This window comes from Pan paniscus, chromosome 23, assembly GCF_029289425.2.
Source record: "Pan paniscus chromosome 23, NHGRI_mPanPan1-v2.0_pri, whole genome shotgun sequence".
Classification (NCBI taxonomy): domain Eukaryota; kingdom Metazoa; phylum Chordata; class Mammalia; order Primates; family Hominidae; genus Pan; species Pan paniscus.
Window position 1 is genome coordinate 40,042,865 of NC_085927.1, and position 21,696 is coordinate 40,064,560.

A 21,696-nucleotide genomic window follows, 5' to 3' on the forward strand; every position below is an offset into this window, starting at 1 on the left:
GACTTTTTACCTTTGTCAAAATTCTGGTTATTTGGAAATTTCTAAACTGATCAAGTTCTGCCACAATGCACATTTTCTACTTGCAAAACAAACAAAATGCTTTGACAGGGACAATTCCCAGTCTCTTATCACTGAAAGGTACAAAGGAAGCTGGGAAGTTGTTTGAATATCATATAGCACTTTTGAGTTCATTAGGCCATTATCCCCAGGGCTGTATTTAATCAAGATGAAAAAGCACAGGCTCAAAGCCTTTTTAGTTGACAAGAAGCGAGTATTTGGCTTGGGACTTCTGTGTCTGAGTTGTAAGTCAGGTTCACAGAAAAGTAATCAGAAACTAGCCTGACTGGAGACAAGAAAGAGTCTCAAAATAAGAGGTATGAGACCATGGGTTGTACATGTGACCCGGCCTCTTAAGAAGCTTAGGGACCTTGAGCAAATTACTTATATTCTCATCTGTAAAGTAAAGGACTAGACTTGGAGTATTTCTGAAGCCCCCTGTAACACTGTCAATGTTTAATTATCTAATGTTGTTCCTTAAGTAACCGATTCATTCATTCAACTATTTGAATACCTTCAATGTTCACTGAGGAACAGTTAATTCAGGTATCTATTTGAATACGTCCAATGAACATAATAAAAGAAGTAAAAATAACAGCTCTTGACCTCAAGGAGTTAAGCCAGCGGTAAAGATAAAGGCTTTACCCAACAGCTCCTAGCACAGGGGCCAGGCACAGGGGCTTATTAATCCATTCCTTTGGTCACAAGGAGCCTGCCAAATGGTGAGGAAGGAAAGGAGTAAGAGAAACTCCACAGAAGCTCTTCGGAGGAAAACAGGGTAATTTATAATTTCAGTCCACCAATGTCTATTGAGTGCCTACTGTGTGTGCCAGCACTGGGCATCCTGGGGCGACTCCGCCAGATCAGGCCTCTGATGACACTTACTTACTTATTCCAGGTGGTAGAGAGAAAAAAACAAAACAGGTTATCAAAGAAATGAAGTCCAGGGCTGGGCTTGGGGGCTCAAGCCCGTAATCCTAGCACTTTGGGAGGCTGAGGTGGGTGGATTGCTTGAGGTCAGGAGTTCAAGACCAGCCTGGCCAACATGGTGAAACCCCATCTCTACTAAAAATACAAAAATCAGCCGGGCATGGTGATGCATGCCTGTAACCCCAGCTACTTAGGTGGCTGAGGCAGGAGAATCACTTGAGCCTGGGAGGTGGAGGTGGCAGCGAGCCAATATCACGCCACTGCACTCCAGCCTGGGTGACAGAGCAAGACTCTGTCTCACAAAAAAAAAAAAAAAAAAAAAATTAGATTGAGAGAAATTCTATGAAAGAAACAGAATAACGAATAACTGTGTTTGCTGGTGGGGTAGACTGCCAATAGTATAGGGCAGAGAGGGGTAAGTCTTTGGATATGGTAGCAGTTGACTGAGCTCAGATCTGAAGGCAGAAGAAAATTAGAACAGCCAGCACAGAGGGCCTAGTGATCCAGCCAGAGAGGCTGGTAAATGCGGAGGCTGAGAAGGGCTGGTGCAGACAAACCATCTGTGTGGTTGGAGCTTAAAAAGCAGTTACTTCCGGAAAGTATAGGGTGAACGCAGTAGTTCTCAACAGAGGGCAATTTTGCACACCCCATGGGACATTTGGCAAAGTCTAGAGAAATTTTTGGTTGTTATGACGGTGGGGGTGGGGAGAAGGTTGAGAAAACTTGCACTAAAAGAATATTTCAGCCCAAATTTCAGTTTTAGTCATTATGTTCTAAACTCATGTTCTCGCCAACTTGAATAGTTTTTTTTTTTCTTTCCTGCAGAAACAAAATAAGAACAGGTTTCAACTGGCTCACTCTTTCATCTACTCTCTTGGGAAATCCCCTTGGGGAGGTTCATGGGACTCCAGGAGCCTTTGGAAAGCACCACAGGATACGAAATATCTACCTAAACAGGTGAGAAACGATCCAAGGAGCCACACCCCCAACTGCTCCCACAGTTACCAGGGCAGAAAAAACTGAGATTAGGGGTAGGGCACAAAGGAGAATATATTTATGTTTTATTTGCATAATTACAAATTAATGTTAAAAAGAATGCAGTCAGGTCCAGGGTAGGGATGAAGAAGTTGCAGATGCCCTCAAGTATTGGAAAGCTCTGGCCTTATGTCTTTTTTCTTTCTTTTCTTTTTTTTTATTTTTGAGACAGGGTCTCCCTCTGTTGCCCAGACTGGAGTGCAATGGTACGATCTTGGCTCACTGCAACCTCAAACTCCCCGGCTCAAGCGATCCTCCTACCTCAGCCTCCCGAGCAGCTGGGACTACAGGCGCACGTCAGGTGGCCCAGCTAATTTTTGTACTTTTTAAAATTTTTTGAGACGGAGTCTCGCTCTGTCGCCCAGGCTGGAGTGCAATGGCGGAATCTCGGCTCACTGCAACCTCAGCCTCCTGGGCTCAAGCGATTCTCGTGCCTCAGCTTCCCAAGTAGCTGGGACTACAGGCGCGCGCCACCTCGCCCAGCTAATTTTTGTATTTTTTGTAGAGACGGGTTTTCAACATGTTGGCCAGGCTGGTCTCGAATTCCTGACCTCAAGTGACGCGCCCGCCTCAGCCTCCCAGAGTGCTGGGATCCCAAGTGGAGCCACCGCGCCGCACTTCTCGGGCCTTCTTCTAACTCGGGTCCCTGGGCCCCCCAGGCTCTCGCTTCCCTCCCCTACGCCGCCCCGCGCCCGCCTCAGACCTCTCTGGGACCCGCCGGCCTGGCGTCCTGGCCCGCCCGAGCCCCACGGTCCCTCGGGTCCTAACCTCGGCGGGGCAGGCACCTCCTCAGGAAGCCCCAGAGCAGGCTGTCGTTGTATAGGTGGCCCAGGCTGGCGGCCCCTGACCGAAGGTCGCGTCGGGTCAGTGTGCAGCCCGTGGCTGAGAGGCGGCTGCTGAGGGGCCGGGCGGGCTAGGGGCCGGCTAGCCGCCGTTCGCCCCTGCTTTGCATATTCATGAAGTCTAGCGAGGCCGGTCGCCCCGGCTAGCCGTGGACGGGTCATGAATTATTCATGAGGAAGCCTCTGGTCCCGCCCAGAAAGGCCTCGTTGACTATTCATGAGCCGAGGAGCCGGTTTGGGCCGGAAAAGGCCGTTGACCCCCGGTGGGAGGGAAGCGTCGACTAGCTGAGGTGAGGGCTGTTGAGACGCGAGGTCTCGGCCCAGAGAGGGCACTCGGGCGTTGTTAGTTCTGTCTTTATGTCAAAAAACAATTTTTTTTCTTTTCTTATTACTTAAGGCTTTAAGTTGGATTTGAAAGTATCATATTTCGTGAGGGCCTAAAGTACTGTGAAGAGAATCGGGAGGGCAGGGGGCTGAGGAGGAAGGCAAAAGGGAGGCGATTTCCCCCAGAACTGGACAGAGAGCACCCAGGTAGTTTTGAAATTCAGATTTTTCTGGACATGAAATCAAACTTGCTGAGCAAGCAGCAGCCATAATGAGCCATGATGAGGCTGGCAGGGCAGACGATGTCTGTGCCCGACATTGGAGGGGGCCGTGTGTGGTGGAGCTTTGGGGAAGTTTATCTTACCTGGGTCAGATTCTCCCCAGCCATTGAGGTTTTCTGCCAGGATCGATGCCTGGTACAGGCCAAGAGGTGAGAGAGGTGGGGACAAGACACCCTGCCCCCCTTGACCTCAGCTCCCCTTTCACTTTAGTGAGGATTTGCCAATTAATCCCTATGGACTTTAGTTCCCTAAACAGAGGGAGAGAGTCTTGAACCTCAGGATTAGCCAGTCGCCAAAATGTGTCCGAGTACGCAGGGCACTGGACAGGCTGTGCAGTACATCGTGTACTCAGCTGGTAGAAATGGGGGGTGGTTCTGGCCCCTAAAGGGGTTTTTAATCTCAGCAGGATCATAATCTAATTTCTCCTCCATTGGACCATCAATCTGTTGAGGTAGGAACAGTATTTTACATCTCGTAATCCTGCATGTTGTTGCCTGGCACATTGTAGTTGCCTCGTAGATGTTGAATGAATGAATAATTGAAATAGCATGAAAAAGATATTAAAAAGTCAAAAGAGCATGAACAAATACTCAATTAATATAGTGGAAGCCTTTTTCTCTGAATGAGCACAGGTAGGGGAATTACCAGGGCCAAATGGAATTTGTTAAAATGGTGAATAATTTATTGAAGCAAGCTCTGTTGGAAGGTCTAAGTAATTGGGCGAACTTTGGCAAACCAAGTTCCCTTGCTTAGCCTCACTTTTCTTTTTTCTTTTTTTTTTTGTGAGACGGAGTCGAGCTCTGTGCCAGGCTGGAGTGCAGTGATGCAATCTCAGCTCACTGCAACCTCCACCTCTCGGGTTCAAGCGATTCCCCTGCCTCAGCCTCCCATGTAGCTGGGACTACAGGTGTGCACCACCACGCCCAGCTAATTTTTTTTATTTTTTTTATTTTTAGTAGAGACAGGGTTTCACCATGTTGGCCAGGATAGTCTCGATCTCTTGACCTCGTGATCCTCCCACCTCGGCCTCCCAAAGTGCTGGGATTACAGGTGTGAGCCACTGCACCTGGCCCCTTTTCTTTATAGTTTTATGTTTAGGTTTAAATCCATGATCCGTTTTGCATTAATATTTGTATACAGTGTGAGATTTAGGTTAAGTTTCTTTTAATTCTCTGTTCTTCCCCCCACCCCCCAGATGTCCTTTTGTTTCAGCATCATTTGCTGAAAAAAAGATTCTTCCTCCACAGAATTGGATCTTCTTTAAATCAAAGGGGTTGGAAGATGTCTGTGCTCCCTTCCAGCTTTAGGAATCTATTGAACCCATTTATGTTAACGTACACTTCTTTTGAGTAAAGCCATTCTTAACAACATGCATGTGTAAGGAAGGTAATATAGTTGCATTTCAGAATCCAGCTATTGGATAGTGTTCACCTGATAGAAAAGGGATTTTCTTGTAAAAAATGGTTTTTGAAGATTGAGAAAGATGGGTAGAGAGCCTTCATAAATCAACTATGATTATATTTGGGAAAATGTAATAAAACTTTGGCTTTTGCTTCACTTGGAATGGTTAAAAAAGTGGTTTAGGCCTTAGTAAACTAAACAGCAGCTGGCTAATCTTTATGTGAATCTTGGACTCACACATAGTAGGGGTAAAATAGGAAGTAATTGTGCCACCATATAAAATAGGGCAATTGAAGGTGTGGTGTGGTGTCTCATATGTGTAATCCCAAAACTTTGAGAGGCCAAGAGTTCGAGGCCAGTCTGGGCAACATAGTGAGACCCCCCCCCCTCCACCCGCCCGCCCAACTCTACAAAAATAAAAAATTTTAAAAAATTAGCAGGGCATGGTGGTGCATGCATATAGTCTCAGCTACTTGGAAGGCTGAGATAGGAGGATCACTTGAGCCCAGAAGTTTGAGGTTGCAATGAGCTGTGATTATGCCAGCCTAGGTGACAGATCATGCCACTGCACTTTACTCTGTCTCAAAAAAAAAGAAAAGAAAATGAATACACAACAACAAAAAAAATAGGGCAATTGAGATATAGGTCAAGAGGTAAGCCTAGAGTGAATCTTTACCAGAAAGAGCACAGAAATATTGCCTCTTTCTCAAGAAGATCATAATCCTTGTCACAAAGTAGACATATCAAATATAAGAGTGAGGGTCAGTTGCAGTGGCTCACACTTATAATCCCAGCACTTTGGGAGGCTAAGAAAGGAGTATTGCTTGAGCCCAGAAGTTCAAAACCAGCCTGGGTAACATAGTGAGACCTCATCTCTACCAAAAATAAAATTTGCTGAGTGTGGTGGCACATGGCCTCTAGTACTAGCTACTTAGGAGGCTGAGGTGGGAGGATCACTTGAGCCCAGGAGGTCGAGGTTGCAGTGAGCCAAGATTGCGCCACTGCATTCCTGCCTGGGTAAACAGAGTAAGACCTTGTCTCAAAAACAGAAGAGGGAATGGTATTGATGAACTGTGAAGTTTCAAATATGTGTGGATCTAATTTGCAAACAAATATATAAGAGAATGACATTGCAAAGTTAGCTTTCAGTTCTTAAAATCCATAGTTATGAAATCTCTTCTAGGTTTTTAGATAATGAGCCTGAACAAAGGGATAACACATAGAAAAAATCAGACCTATTCTCTGAGAATGCATGCTCTCTAGAGTCATACCTCCTGTGAACTTGTGAGCTTTTAAAATTAAGCAGCGTTTGTACTTAAATAGAAGACCTCCACAAAACACCTGCTCAAAGGGAAAACAGTAGCAACAGAATAATTAGAGGCTGAAAGGAGTCTGGCTTTTTTTTTGAGACGGAGTTTCACTCTTGTTGCCCAGGCTGGAGTGCAATGGTGCAATCTCGGCTCACTGCAACCTCCACCTCCCGGGTTCAAGCGATTCTCCTGCCTCAGCCTCTCAAGTAGCTGGGATTACAGGCACCCACCACCATGCCCAGTTTTAGTAGAGACGAAGTTTCACCATGTTTTTTGAAAAAATAATTTAGATCTTTTTGCCTTCCTGAAGCAAGCTCATGCTAGAACACTAGAAAGAGACCCTCCCATGTTTAGAAATAAGCAGGCAAGCCAAAGAACTAGGGAGGCCCTGGTAGTGCATCATATTAGATAGAATGAAAGCAAAGGAGAATTTCATTTTGGAGAGTCAGTCTGGAAAAACTTTTAAATTGTGAGCCAGACTTGTTGAGTTTTAGTCTCAGTTCTGCTACTGAGTGGCTGACTAATCCCAGGTAAGTCTAGATTTTGAATTCCCCATCTAGAAAATTAGATATTTGGACTAAATTACTGTCTTAGTCCAGTTTGTACTGCTGTAACAATACCTGAGGCTGGGTAACGTAAAAAGAGCAGACATGTATTGGCTTATGATTCTGGAGGCTGGGAAGTCCAAGAACAAGGATATGCATCTTGTAAGGACCTTCTTGCTGTGTCATAACATGGAGGAAGGCATCACCTGGTAAGACAGAGAGAGCAAGGAGAGAGAGAGTGAGTGTGCCAAACTTGCTTTTATAACAAATCCACTTTCCTGATAATGAACCTGCTCCTGGGGTAACAATATTAATCCATTCATGAAGGCACCTAATCACCTCTTAAAGGCCCCAACTCTCAACACTTGCATTGAGGATTAAGCTTCCAAAATATGAACTTTGGGATACACATTCAAACCATAGCAATGATATTTAAAGTTTCTTCTACCTTTAAAAATTTGTGGTATTTTTCTAGACTCTTAATTATTCCTTGTTCCTATAGTTCTTCTCTGTTGACTCAGCAAATATTTAGTTAGTTAAGTTAGGTTTTTAATTTTTTTTATTTTTTACTTATTTATTTATTTTTAAAGTAGAGACAGGGCTTCACCATGTTGGCCAGGCTGGTCTTGAACTGCTGACCTCAAGTGATCCATCCCACCGTGACCTCCCAAAATACTGAGATTACAGGTGTGAGCCACCATGCCCAGCCTCAGCAAATATTTATTGAGTACCTATTTACTTCCAGTACTGTGATGATGCTGAGAGTTCAAGAATGAGCTAAACGGCCAGGCGTGGTGGCTCACGCCTGTAATCCCAGCAATTTGGGAGGCCGAGGTGGGTGGATCATGAGGTCAGGAGTTCGAGACCATCGTCGCTAACATGGTGAAACCCCGTCTCTACTAAAAATACAAAAAAATTAGCCAAGCATGGTGGCAGTCGCCTGTAGTCCCAGCTACTCGGGAGGCTGAGGCAGGAGGGTGGCATGAACCCGGGAGGTGGGTCTTGCAGTGAGCCGAGATTGCGCCACTGCACTCCAGCCTGGGCAACAGAGCCAGACTCCGTCTCAAAAAAAAAAAAAAATGAGCTAAACAATACACAAAAGATCACATATTGTATGGTTTCATTTATATGTAATGTTCAGAATAGGCAATTTCATAAAGATGAAAGGTAGGTTAGTGGTTTCCAGCGGCTGGGGAAAGGAGAGAATAGGAGTGACTGCTAATGGGCATGGGATTTCTTTTAGGGGTGATGAAAATGTTCTGGAATTGATAGTGTTTGCATTATTTTGTGAATACACTCAATTGATGGTTTATACTATATTAAACAGATGGTTGCAGAATTTTGTGAATATACTAAAACCCACTGAATTATACCTATTAAAAAAACTTTAAAGGCTGGGTGCAGTGGCTCATGCCTGTAATCCCAGCACTTTGGGAGGCCAAAGTGGGCAGATCACTTGAGGTCAGGGGTTCTAGACCAGCCTGGCCAACATGGCTAAACCCCATCTCTACTAAAAATACAAAAATTAGCTGGATGTGGTGGCACACACCTGTAATCCCAGCTACTCAGGACGCTGAGGCAGGAGAATGGCTTGAACCCTGGAAACAGAGGTTGCAGTAAGCTGAGATTATACCACTGCACTTCACCTGGGTGACACAGTGAGAGTCCTTTTCAATAAATAAATAAATAAAACTTTAAAATATAAAAATGAGCTAGACTGACACAACAGCTAGACACAATTTTGCTCTCATGTTAGCTCACAGTAGGTCAGGGGATACTTAAAGACAACTATGGTACAGTATATATTGCAAAGGGCACATAACCCAGACTTCGTAATAGTGGTAGTGGGAATTAGGAAGTCATCCCTTAAGGAAATTTTACTAAGCCATATGATATGGTTTGGATTTGTGTCTCCACCCAAATCTCATGTCAAATTGTAATCCCCAGTGTTGGAGGAGGGCCCTGGTGGGAGTTGACTGGATCATGGGGGTAGATTTCCCACTTGCTGTTCTTGTAATTATGAGTTCTCATGAGATCTGGTTGTTTAAAAGTGTGTAGCACCTCCCCTTTCCCTCTCTTCCTCCTTCTCTGGCCGTGTAAAACATGCCTCCTTCTCCTTCCCCTTCTGCCATGGTTGTAAGTTTCCTGAGGTCTCCCCAGCTATGCTTCCTGTGTAGCCTGCATAACTGTAAGTCATTTAAACCCCTTTCTTTATAAATTACCCAGTCTTAGGTAGTTCTTTATAGCAATGCAAGAATGGACTAATACACCATATCTATGAGATGAGTAGGAATTGGGAATGGAGGAGGATGTTTCAGGCAGAAGGAATATTGCAAAATCCTGAGAGCTAGAAGGAATATAGTCCTTTGGGGTAAAGAAGGTAAGAATACCTGGTAAATAAAAGTATAAGGGAAAATAGAGCTGAGGCTAGGGAGGCATGAGTCAAATCTTGAAGCCATGGTAAGAGTTTTAGATTTTATCCTGAGAGTAGTGGGGAGCCATTGAAGTATTTCAATCTGGGAAAATGCATAGTCGAGTTTGTAATTTAAAAACTCTGGCTGCAATATACAGAACAGACTGGAGAAGGAGAATACCAGTGACAGGAAATTGGTGGTTGCAGCAGTACAGGCAAAAGATGAGACTGGTTGATTTAAAGTAGAGATGACAACAACCTGGCTAAAGTGAGGAGTTGGACACATTTGAGATATATATATATATGTATGTGCAGGGGGACAGGGTTTCACTCTTGTTGCCCAGGCTGGAATGCAATGGCGTGATCTTGGCTCACTGCAACCTCCACCTACTGGGTTCAAGCGATTCTCCTGCCTCAGCCTCCCAAGTAGCTGGGATTACAGGCATGTGCCACTACGCCCAGCTAATTTTGTATTTTTAGTAGAGATGGGGTTTCTCCATGTTGGTCAAGCATGTGCCACCACACCCAGCTAATTTTGTATTTTCAGTAGAGATGGGGTTTCTCCATGTTGGTCAGGCTGGTCTTGAACTCCTGACCTCAGGTGATCCGCCCACCTCAGCCTCCCAAAGTCCTGGGATTACAGGCGTGAGCCACTGTGCCTGGCCTACATTTGAGAAATATTAAGGTGATGGAACATGGGAACGAGGAAGGGATTAAGGTTGAGTCACAGATTTTGTGCTTGAGCAACTAGGTATGTGATGATGTCATTCACTGAGTGAGGGAACAGAAGTAAGTTTTTGGGGAAAATAATTCACATTCAAATGTGTTGAGAACATCAAGGTGGAACAGTCTTATGATCAGTTAGAAGAACAAGTCAGCAACTTCTGAGAGAGACCTGGGTTGGGGATATACACATAAGAATCAATAGGATAGAAGTTATACTTGAAACAATGGGAGTGTATTTGTTCATCCAGGGAGTGTGTGGTAGAAGTAAAAAAGAAGAGCTCTGTTTTAGTCTGTTCTTGCATTGCTATAAAGAAATTTCTGAGACTGGGTAATTTATAAAGAAAAGAGGTTTAATTGGCTCACAGTTCCACAGGCTGTACAGAAAGCATGGTAGCATCTGCCTGACTTTTGAGGATGCCTCAGGAAACTTACAATTATGGCAGAAGACAAAGGAGAAGCAGGCACATCTTACATGGCCAAAGCAGGAGAGAGAGAGAGAGGAAAAAAGAAAAGGTTCTACACACCTTTAAACAACCAGATCTTGCAATAACTCACTCACTACTGCAAGAACTGCACTGAGGGTATAGTGCTAAACCATTCATGAGAAACTGCCCAGATGATCCAGTTATCTCCTACTGTGCCTGGCCATGCCAGCTGCTAGGTAACTGAGTCAGAATTTGAACTTAGGTTCCTTAACTCTAAAGGCTCTTTCTACTAGATTATACTGCTGGTTATTTCTCTCTCTCTCTCTCTATACATATATATATACACACACATACATATATACACATATACATATCTGTATATGTGTATATATACACATATACAGATATGTATATGTGTATATATACATATACATATGTATACATGTACACATGTATACATATACACATATGTACACATGTATACATATACACGTATGTACACATGTATACATACACATATGTATACACATATACCTATGTATACATATATACATATATACCTATGTATACATATATACATATATACACACATATATACATATATACACACATATATACATATATACACCCATACATACATATATACATACATATATACATATATACATATATGTATAAAATTTAATTTTACTTTTATAAATGTTAATTCCTAAGGAATTTACCAAATGCTAATATTAACCAGCTTGAATCCTTTCTCAAAAGCAAGTGTCCTGAATGCCTCAGAGTTTTCAATGGTAATATTAATTTAATCTAGGCCATCCATACATTGCAAAAATATGGATGTATGCCTTGTGTTCTAATTGGCTGATGCTATTTTCAGAGCTTGATTCCCTAGAAATGACATCAGAATGTCTATGATCATAGAGAAATTTAAAAAACCCTACTAATATAGAAAACTATTTAGTTTTATTAAGTTTTAATAAGTAAGTTTTATTAGTTTTATTAATTAAAAAGTTAATTAATTAATTTAAAAATTAATTAAAAATTAAAAAGTAAGTTTTATTAAGTTTTATTAGTTTTATTAATATTAGTATTCTATACTAATATAGAAAACTATTCTAGAAAATCATGATTTCTCTTATTTATTGTGTCTAAGACTAATAACTACCCCAGTAGTGGGTAGTGTATTATGGTTTAATGGGCTGGGACTAGATCTTAAACTCTTAGAGCTACTTTGTTTCCCATTTTATTTTTTGAAATTTAAGGGGGACAACTGATGTATTAGATATGAAGGTTATAGTCTGAAATCAAGTAAAGATAGCTTGGAATCTTTAAGGGTTAAAGAACTATTGGTGGTTTTCAGTCTCATATATAAAATATTGTAAAAGAGTGTCCCCTAGTGCCCCTCTGAAGAAGTAATTTGAAAGAAATTTAATATTACCACCTATTTATAATCTCTATCACCACCTTGTGGCAGTGTTCGCAAATAATTCTGCCCTCTTTTCTTGGGAAAATCTTCAAGAATCTTGCATTAATGGATACACAAAAACCGGTCACAGGCTATCCTTGGTGATCCAGAATGGAATATCTTTAAAGAAGTTATTTTACAAGTATTTTGGTCAGAACTTCATAAAACCTTGAAAAGAAGCCCCAGTTGAAATTAAATTAAGACTTTGTAAAGAAAAGGGAAAATTTGCTTCTTCTTCTTTTTTTTTTTTGAGATGGAGTCTGGCTCTGTCGGCCAGGCTGGAGTGCAGTGGCGCAATCTTGGCTCACTGCAAGCTCCACCTCCCGGGTTCACGCCGTTCTCCTGCCTCAGCCTCCTGAGTAGCTGGGACTATAGGCGCCTGCCACTATGCCTGTCTAATTTTTGTATTTTTAGTAGAGATGGGATTTTACCATGTTGGCCAGGATGGTCTTGATCTCCTGACCTCGTGATCCACCCGCCTTGGCCTCCCAAAGTCCTGGGATTACAGGCATGAGCCACCATGCCCGACTGCTTCTTTTTTATATTAACAAAACAATAAGGGTGAAAACTAGATGTATTTTAAATATTAACTTTTTTATTGTGGTAAACTGTAATATGAAACTCAACACCTCAGCTTTTCTAAGTGTACAACTCAGTGACACTAAGCACATTTGCAATGTTGTGCAACCATTATCACTATCCATTTCTAAAACCTTCTCATCATCCTGAACAGAAACTCTATACCTATTAAACTCTTTATTCCTTCTACCCCACCAGCACCTGGTAACCTCTATTCTACTTTCTGTCTCTGTGAATTTGCCTACTGTAGGTACCTCATATAAGTGGGATCATATAATATTTGTCCTTTTATGTCTGGCTTTTCACTTAGCATAATGTTTTCAAGATTTATTCACATTGTTGCATGTATCAGAACTTCATTCCTTTTTAAGATTGAATAGGGGTCGGGTGTGGTGGCTCATGCCTATAATCCCAGCACACTGGGAGGATGAGGCGGGTGGATTGCCTGAACCTAGGCATTCAAGACCAGCCTGGGCAACATGACAAAACCCCATCTCCACAAAAAATACAAAAATTAGCGAGGTGTGGTGGCAAATGCTTGTAGTCCCAGCTACTCGAGAGGCTGAGGTGGGAGAATCATTTAAGCCTGGGAGCGGGAGGTTGCAGTGAGCCGAGATCACGCCATTGCACTCTACTGTGGGTGACAGAAGGAGACCCCATCTCAAAAACAAAACAAAACAAACAAATAAAACAATTGAGTAATATTCCATTGTAAATACCACATTTTGTTTATCCATTCATCTTTTAATAGACATTCGAATTGTTTCCATCTTTTGGCTAATGTGAATTATGTGGCTATGAGCATTGGTGTACAAGTATCTGTTTGAGACCCTGGTTTCAATTCTTTGGAATATATACCTAGAGATGGAAATGCTGGATAATATGGTAATTCTGTTTAACTTTTTGAGGAATGCCATTGCTATTTTCCACAATGGCTGCACCATTTTCATTCCCACCAGCAATGCATAAGGGTTTTAATTTCTTCACATCCTTACCAACTTACTATTTTCCATTTTTGAATAATCATTTATAAAATTTTTAATTGACACACAGTAATTGTACATATGGGGTACAGAGTGATATTTTGATACATGTATACAATATGTAATGGTCAAGTCAAAGCATATTCATCAGTTCAAACATTTATCATTCTTTGTGTTGAACTATTTTAAAATATACAATAAATCATTGTTAACTGTGGTCACTCTACAGTGCTATAGAACAATATAATTTATTCTCCTATCTAGCTGTAATTTTATATCCATTAACTAACTTCTCCCTATCCAACCTCCTCCCTGCTGCCCTTCCTAGCTTTTAATAACTACTTCTGAGAGCTCATCTGTTTTAGCTCCCAGGTGAGTGAGAACACATGGTATTTATCTTTCTGTACTTGACTTACTTCACTTAAAATTATATCATCTAGGTTAATCTCTGTTGCTGTGAATGACAGATTTCATGCTTTTTTAAATGGCTGAATAATATTCCATTGTGTATATATATACTTTCCTTCCTTTCTTTTTCTCTTTCTCTCTCTCTCTCTTTCTGTCTTTCTCTCTCTCTTTCTTTCTTTCTTTTTTTTTTTTTACAGAGTCTTGCTCTGTTGCCCAGGCTGGAGTGCAGTGGTGCAATCATGGCTCACTGTGCTGCAGCCTTGAACTCCTGGGCTCAAGTAGTCCACCTTAGCTTCCCAAGTAGCTGGGACTATAGGTGCGTGCCACCACACCCAGCTAATTTTCATATTTTTTGTACAGATAGGGTTTCACCATGTTGCCTAGGCTGGTCTTGAACTCCTGGGCTCAAGCAACCTGCCTGCCTCAACCTCCCAAAGTGCTGGGATTACAGACATGAGCTGCCACCCCGGCCTATATTTTATTCATGCATTCATCTGTTGATGGACACTTAGGTTGATTCCATATCTTGGCTATTGTGAATAGTGCTGCAATAAACATGGAGGTATAGATATCTCTTCCATATACTGATTTCTTTTCTTTTGGATAAATACCCAATAGTAGGATTGCTGGATTATATGGTATTTCTATTTTAAGATTTTTGAGGACCTTCCATACTGTTTTCCATAATGCTTGTACTAATTTACATTCCTACCAACAGTGTATAAGAATTTTCTTTTCTTTGCATCCTTGCCAGCATTCGTTATTTTTTGTTATTTTATTTTATTTTATTTCATTTCATTTTTTGAGATGGAGTCTTGCTCTGTTGCCCAGGCTGGAGTGCAGTGACAAGATATTGGCTAACTGCAACCTCCACCTCCCCGGTTCAAGTGATTCTCCTGCCTCAGCCTCTCAAGAAGCTGGGACTACAGGCACATGCCACCACACCTGGCTAATTTTTTTTTTTTTTTTTTTTTTTTTGTATTTTTAGTAAAGACAGGATTTCACCAGACTGGTCTCAAACTCTTGACCTCAGGTGATCCACCCACCTCGGCCTCCCAAAGTGCTGGGATTACAGGTGTGAGCCACCTCGCCTGGCCATTTTTTGTCCTTTTAATAATAGCCATTCTAACTGTGGGGAGATGATATCTCATTGTGGTTTCAATTTGCATTTCCCTGATGATTAATCATGTTGAGCATTTTTTCATATACTTATTAGCCATTTGTATGCCTTCTTTTGAGAAATGTCTATTCAGATCCTTTGCTTTTTTTTTTTTTTGGCTTTTGAGTTGCTTGCACTTCTTGTATATTCTGGATATTAATTCTTTCTTGGATGAATAGTTTTCAAATGTTTTCTCCCATTCTATAGGCTGTCTCTTCACTCTGTTGGTTATTTACTTAGCTGTGTAGAAACTTTTTAGTTTGATATAATCTCATTTGTGTATTTTTGGTTTTGTTACCTGTGCATTTGAAGTCTTACCCATAAAATCTTTACCCAGACCAATGTCCTGAAGCATTTTTCCTGTGTTTTATAATTTTGAGCCTTACATTTAAGTCTTTAACATATTTTGAGTTTATTTTTGTATATGGTGAGAGACAGGGGTCTCTCATTCTTCTGCTGTGGATATGCAGTTTCTCCAGAACCATTTTTTGACAAGGGTATCTTTTCCCCAATGTATGTTCTTGGTGCCTTTGTCAAAAATAAGCTGGTTGTAAATAGGCAGATTTATTTCTGGGTTCTCTATTCTGTTCCATTGGTCTATGTATCTCTTTTTACACCAGTGCCACGCTGTTTTGGTTACTATAGCTTTGTAGTATATTTTAAAGCCAGGTAATGTGATGCCTCCAACTTTGTTCTTTTTGCTCAGAATTACTTTAGCTGTTCAGAGTCTTTTGTGGTTCCATAGGAATTTTAGGACTTTTTTTCCATTTCTATGAAGAGTGTAATTGGTATTTTGACAGGGATTGCATTTGAATCTGTAGATTGTTTTGGGTAATTAATATGATCATTTTAGCAATATTAATTCTTCTAGTCAATGAATACGGGATGCCTTTCCATCTTTTTGTGTTCAATTTCTTTCATCAGTGTTTTGTAGTTTCATTGTAGCAATCTTTCACTTTCTTAAATTTATTCCTAGCTAATTTTTTTGGTAGGTATTGTAAATGAGATTTCTCTGTTGATTTCTTTTTCAGCTAGTTGAATGAATAACTATTTTAATGCGTATGAAGTATAAACATTAACTTCTGAGTTGAATTTGCAAATAAGTTACAACTGAAGTTAGTTCAAGAAATGTTTTTGAGCCTTTGCTATATTGTTACACTCTGAGGGAATAACAAGGATTAACAATATATATTGAGTCTCTAGGTGATTTACAATGTATTTTCTCCTCCGAATATATTTTTGAACAAATAAATAATCTTATAATTTTCATTGAGTGGGTGGAAAAATTCATCCAGAGACCTTATGCCAAAATTATAGATAAAAATGTTTATTAAACTTATTTCCCAATGAGTATGGTCAAATTTTAATTATATAGTTCTCCTTTGGAAAATTAACAATAGGTACTTTTTCAACTCAAATTCATTTTATCGTTTAGATAGGGCCTGATAGAATTATCTTAGCATTCATTCTTCCTTTGCTCTTCAAAATGTAGCTTGGTAAATTTCTCTCTGAACTGAACAATCTTGAAAACAGTTTATACTTAACTGTCTTTGATTTTAATTTTTTGTTTGCTTTTAGACTTTTTCAGTTTCATTTTTGGGCAGAGTAAGAGAGGAAGCATTATATTTGGCAAGGTCTCTAATTAATTATTTTTTAATAGGTTGGACTTGTTGAAATAATCCTGATACATTCCTACAATGGCCACTGCTCAGCTTTCTCACTGCATCACAATACACAAGGCATCTAAGGTATTTGTTAAGAATTAAAAGAAAATCAATGACCATTTAGTGAGTTAGTTCAGAATTATTATTTTAATCTTTTGTGTGTGTGTTTTTAAGCAGCAGTTTTATCAGTTAATTGGCACATAATATTCTGGGAGAGTATGTGTACATTTTAACTGCCTAATAGACCAAGGACCAGAAAATTAAAATAAATTTCTACAAAGTTACTTACTGGGTGGTTGTTTCATGTTTATGTAATGTACTTAGGTCTTCTAGAGTAAAAGAAATCAGAAACAAAAAGATGTTTAAAGAGAATGGTTCTTGGTTAGACATTCACTTCCTAAAGTGTTAGGAAACTTGTGTTGCACACCATGGTGTAATTATAAGAACAGAAGGGGAGAGCACTGAGAGAAACTTGGATGCTAGGAGGTCTAGAGGAGCATCCCAGGGCCAGGCATATAGTTTAGTTTGTCTCATGACATTCATTAATGCATCCTTTGTTTATTCATTGAGACTAAATATTATGTAGTATAATATTCATTATACTGTGTAATTCACTGATAAAATACAAAAATATGATCTTCATCTTCCAAAAGTTTATAATCTGGTTAGGAGTTAAGTCAATATACAAAGCGATATATGATTTATATATATGTGAAAAAGAGTAAGACAATGCAAATTATAGGGATTTATTTAGAGATTTCATGTGGACTGGAATGGTTTGTATATTCCTCATGAAAGAGGTAAGACTGAAGGTGGACAGACCTTGAATGATGAAGATAATTTGCGTAGAGGGGAGAGAATTCCCTGAGGAGAACCCAGCATATGCCTTGGCTCAGAATAAGAAATAAGATGGGCTGATTACAAAATTGGCTGACTGGCTTTGGGCTGCCTTGCAGTGAAATGCATGGTAAAAGCATTGCACTGTCTTTTCCTATACCATCTCTCTCTTTTTCTGGGGATCCAGGATCTAGTATAAAAATGAGACCCTTAATTTTGGGGATCTGTTTATACCTTCCATTTGTGCCTGTTTATTAGGCCCTAGAAACTACATGCTTTCCTGGGCCTGTTTTTCCAAGGACTCCACCCTGAAGCCAGTAATCCAATTAAGAAACTTAAAAACTGGCAATCGAAAAATCTTACAACTACTGGGTCTTCTTCTGTCTGTGTATTTATATGTGTTGCATGTATGGTGTTTACATAAAAGAGTGTTAATTAATTGGCTTAAAGAAAAATAAGCACTTAAATCAAATATTTTGTCAGAAAAATTAAAACTTTAGTGCCTTTTAGTTTACATGACTTTAATAATCTTTGGAAAATACAGATTATTGGTAAAATAAAAATATCTTCAAAATTTAGGCACTTGATTTAGGTCAGATATTAGGTTTGCTAAAGGCTTTAATGTCATAAAATGCTTCTTTGATTTTTAAAAATTGTTCAGCTTACCTGCTTTGGAGCCATTAGAGTCTAGGTAAAGCCTAGGGACATGTGGAGTTAGCCATGTCCCCTGGCTATGCTGGGAAAAGTCAGACTTTATCTGCACTCTGCCTTCAAAGATTATATTAACTGGTAATAAGTATTATCCTTGTAGTATGAATTAAGAGTGATACAGAATGTAAGCCACACGAGGGAGAGGATTTTTATATGTTTTGCTCACTACTATGTCTCAGAACCTAAAACAGTACCTAGAATGTAGTAAGATTAAATACATATTTGGATTAAGATTTTCATACTTTGGAAATGGGAAAAAGAGCATGCCTGGCTGAAAGAACTGCATAAGACAACATTTTCCAAACTTATTTGACCAGCAAACACTTAACATTTTTACTGGGAGTATATATTCATATAATGCATAGGTGTACAACTAAATGAATTTTTATGAACTTAACACATTGTTATAAGCCAGAAGCCAGATCAGAAACCAGAACACTACCAGCACTCCCTCTCATGCTGTCTTCTAGTTATTATTACCTCTCCCCACCAAGAGAAACCACCTTGACATCTAACACCATAGATTAGTTTCACCTGCTATTGTACTTTATATAAATGAAATCATATACTAATACTCATTTGTATCTGGTTTCTTTTGCTCAGCATTGTGTGTGAGAGTCATCTATATTACTCAGTATAGTTATAGATCATTCATTCTCATTGCTATATAGTATTCCATTGGGGGCGTATACCCCAGTTTTATTTATTCTACTGTTGATGAGCATTTGGGTGGTTTCCAGCATGGGTCTATTACAATAATGCTTTTCTGAATACTCTAATTCATGTCCTATAGTGAACATATAAGCATATGTGTTGGATGTATACCTATAAGTAAAATATGAGTCATAGGATATGTGTATATTTAGCTTTATTATATACTGCCAAGCACTTTTCCAAAGAGGTTGTGCCCATTTACCCTCCCACAACCAGTGTTTAGGAGTTTTTATTATTCTACATCCTTTTTAAAACTTTTAGCCATTTTGGTGGGTGTGTAGTATTCTCTCATTGTGATTTTTTTTTTTTTTTGACAGTCTCACTCTGTCACCCAGGCTGGAGTGGTGCAACCTTGGCTCACTGTGATCTCTGCCTCCAGGGTTCAAGTGTTTCTCCTGCCTCAGCCTCCCAAGTAGCTGGGATTATGGGTGCCTTTTACCACACCTGGCTAATTTTTGTATTTTTAGTAGAGACGGGGGTTTCACCATGTTGGCCAGGCTGGTCTTGAACTCCTGACCTCAAGTGATCCGCCCACCCCAGCCTCCCAAAGTGCTGGGATTGCAGGTGTGAGCCACCACCCTTGGCCTCCTTGTGATTTTAATGCTCACTTCCCTGATAAAGTTTAAACACTTTTTCATTTGTTTATTGGTCATTTGGGTATGCTCTTTTATTGTCTATTTTCACACAAGTAGACACTTTTCTATTTGATTGTCTTTCTTAAAGAATTTTAGGAGTTCTTTATACACTCTGGATATGAGTCCTTTGTAAGACCTATGCTCTTAATAGTATATTAATGAATGAAGTTCTAAAGTTTAATATAGTCTAATTTGTTAATATTTAGAAAATGCTTTAAAATTATAATGTATTGACACAACACCGGCTGGAATTCATGAGACATATTTTGTGATTGGCTTAAAGAAAACAGCAAAAAGCAGCCTCACAGAATAATTATGACAAACAGATCAAATTTTTATTTTTATGTTAATACATAAACACAGTAAACATTGTGTATACAATAAACATAGTATGTCAAACATATGTTGAAATGATAATTTGAGATACCGGCACAACCTATCCATCAGCAAATATTCTACTCTTGGTAGACACCCCTTACATACTGAAGCAAAAGTCACAAATTCATATATCAGTTGCTCTCATCACATTCCTTTTATGGCACACTATTTCTTAAGGAAGACTATCTAATCATTTAAGAACAATGATTTAAGTTTGTTTGCTATGTTGTATATATATACACACATAAAATTTAGCAGGAAGCTATTCCTAGTATTGATACTTTTTATAGAACACTATGTGACATCTTACAGAAGCTTTGTGTTCCTCAGAGCTCTGGCTTAAGCAAAGCACAAAAGTATGGAAAAACATGGCAGTAGAATAGTAGATGAATAGCCACAATTCCACATAGCTAGACAGTAGAGTGCATGGGAGAGAATAAGGGAGTGTGGGCAGGGAGGAAGGGGTGCAAGATGAGGCAGGAGAGCTAAACAAGAATAAGATTTTGACAGTTCTCAAATCCCACTCTAAGGTACTTGAACTCTCTCCTGGATGAACACTGGCAGTATCATGATAAGATTTGTATCCTTGAAAATTAATTCTGATGGCAATATGGAAGACAGGTTGAATAAAAGAATCGTTAGCAAAGAGATAAGGAGTAATGCAGTAATCAAGGAGAGAATTGAGTATGTCCTCAGTCAAGCCAGTGGCAGTGAGCAGGGAAAGGAGAAAATAGATTTGAGAACTCTTTTAGAGAGAATTAATAGAATTTAGTGGGGTATGAAGGAGAGAGAAGACAAAGATGAAGCTGCTTCTAGCCTGGATGACTGGAGTAGTGCTGATTCACTAGTCTGAGAATGAGACTTGGGATCAGGTTTTAGCCAGGGGTGGCAGAGATAAACTGAGTTTAAGGGATCTACAAAGTGGTTTAGGTGCAGATGTTCAGGAAATAAAAATATAGAACTGGGACTCAGAACAGAAATAGGGACCTGAATTCCTTTTTGTATAGGCTGTAGCTGAAGCTATGAACCTAGATGAGATTATTCAAGAAGACAGCTATAAAAGAGAAAAAGCCTGAAGACAGAATCCTGGGGGATAACCAATATTTAAAGAGTAGAACAACTGGAAAAAATAAAAGAGACTGAGACAGATATGTACGGATAGGTGAAAAAACAAAGTAGTGTTATGGCACCTTGGAGAGGAAAAGAGAGTATGTGGGTAACAGTGTCAGATAATATAAAGAAGTTACATATTATGAGGAATGAGAAGAGGTCAACTATAGGATTGTACTTGGTGACTTTGGAGAGAATAGTTTAGAAAGGAAAGGAGGAAAATCCAGATTGCAGTGGGGTCTGAGGAGTGTATGAGAGGGAAGAAGATTATATAATCATAGTAAAACTCCAGTTTCATGGATCATTGTGAAATAAATTGTTTTAGTCTTGAATTACTTGGGTAATTGTTTCTGCCTTTCTGCTCTGCCTTGCCTATGAAGATCTAATTTAATGTAATATTCAAAGCGCTATTTCTTTTTGATTACCTTCAAAGATATCAAATTTGAAGTCCTGAGAAATCTTTTCATCATATATGTGGTAATGATGTGCTAAACTGAATATATTAAATAATACTAATCTTTTTTCACCTCCGTTGTTTTTCCAGGAAACAGTTTTCCCATCCCAAATCACTAATGAGCATGAGTCACTGAAAATGGTGAAGAAACTTTTTGCTACTTCCATCTCATGTATAACATACCTAAGGGGCCTGTTTCCAGAGAGCTCTTATGGAGAACGCCATTTGGATGGTAAAGTTAAACTAACTAGTCTCTTTGGCTGTTGTAGCCCCTTTCTCTATTTAGCAGGAATAAACCTTTCACGTC

The 21,696-nt window shown here is 39.7% G+C and overlaps 1 protein-coding gene across 16 annotated transcripts in view; it reads left to right on the top strand.

Moving 5' to 3' along the window:
- The first annotated feature begins 876 nt into the window (after positions 1-876).
- The window catches only part of HORMAD2 (HORMA domain containing 2), a 115,275-nt gene continuing 94,455 nt past the window's right edge, over positions 877-21,696 (top strand). For 4 of the 16 annotated variants that reach the window (XM_055105938.2, XM_055105940.2, XM_003812011.7 and 1 more), the window contains exons 1-3: positions 877-3,154; positions 16,547-16,634; positions 21,480-21,621. In XM_055105938.2, coding sequence (XP_054961913.1) covers positions 16,584-16,634; positions 21,480-21,621 — 193 coding nt within the window. In that variant the 5' untranslated portion in view covers positions 877-3,154; positions 16,547-16,583. Of the gene's footprint in view, positions 3,396-3,872; positions 3,921-13,647; positions 13,692-16,546; positions 16,635-21,479; positions 21,622-21,696 lie in introns of all 16 variants that reach the window. The other 12 variants (XM_055105942.2, XM_055105935.2, XM_055105930.2 and 9 more) reach the window with 7 other exon arrangements.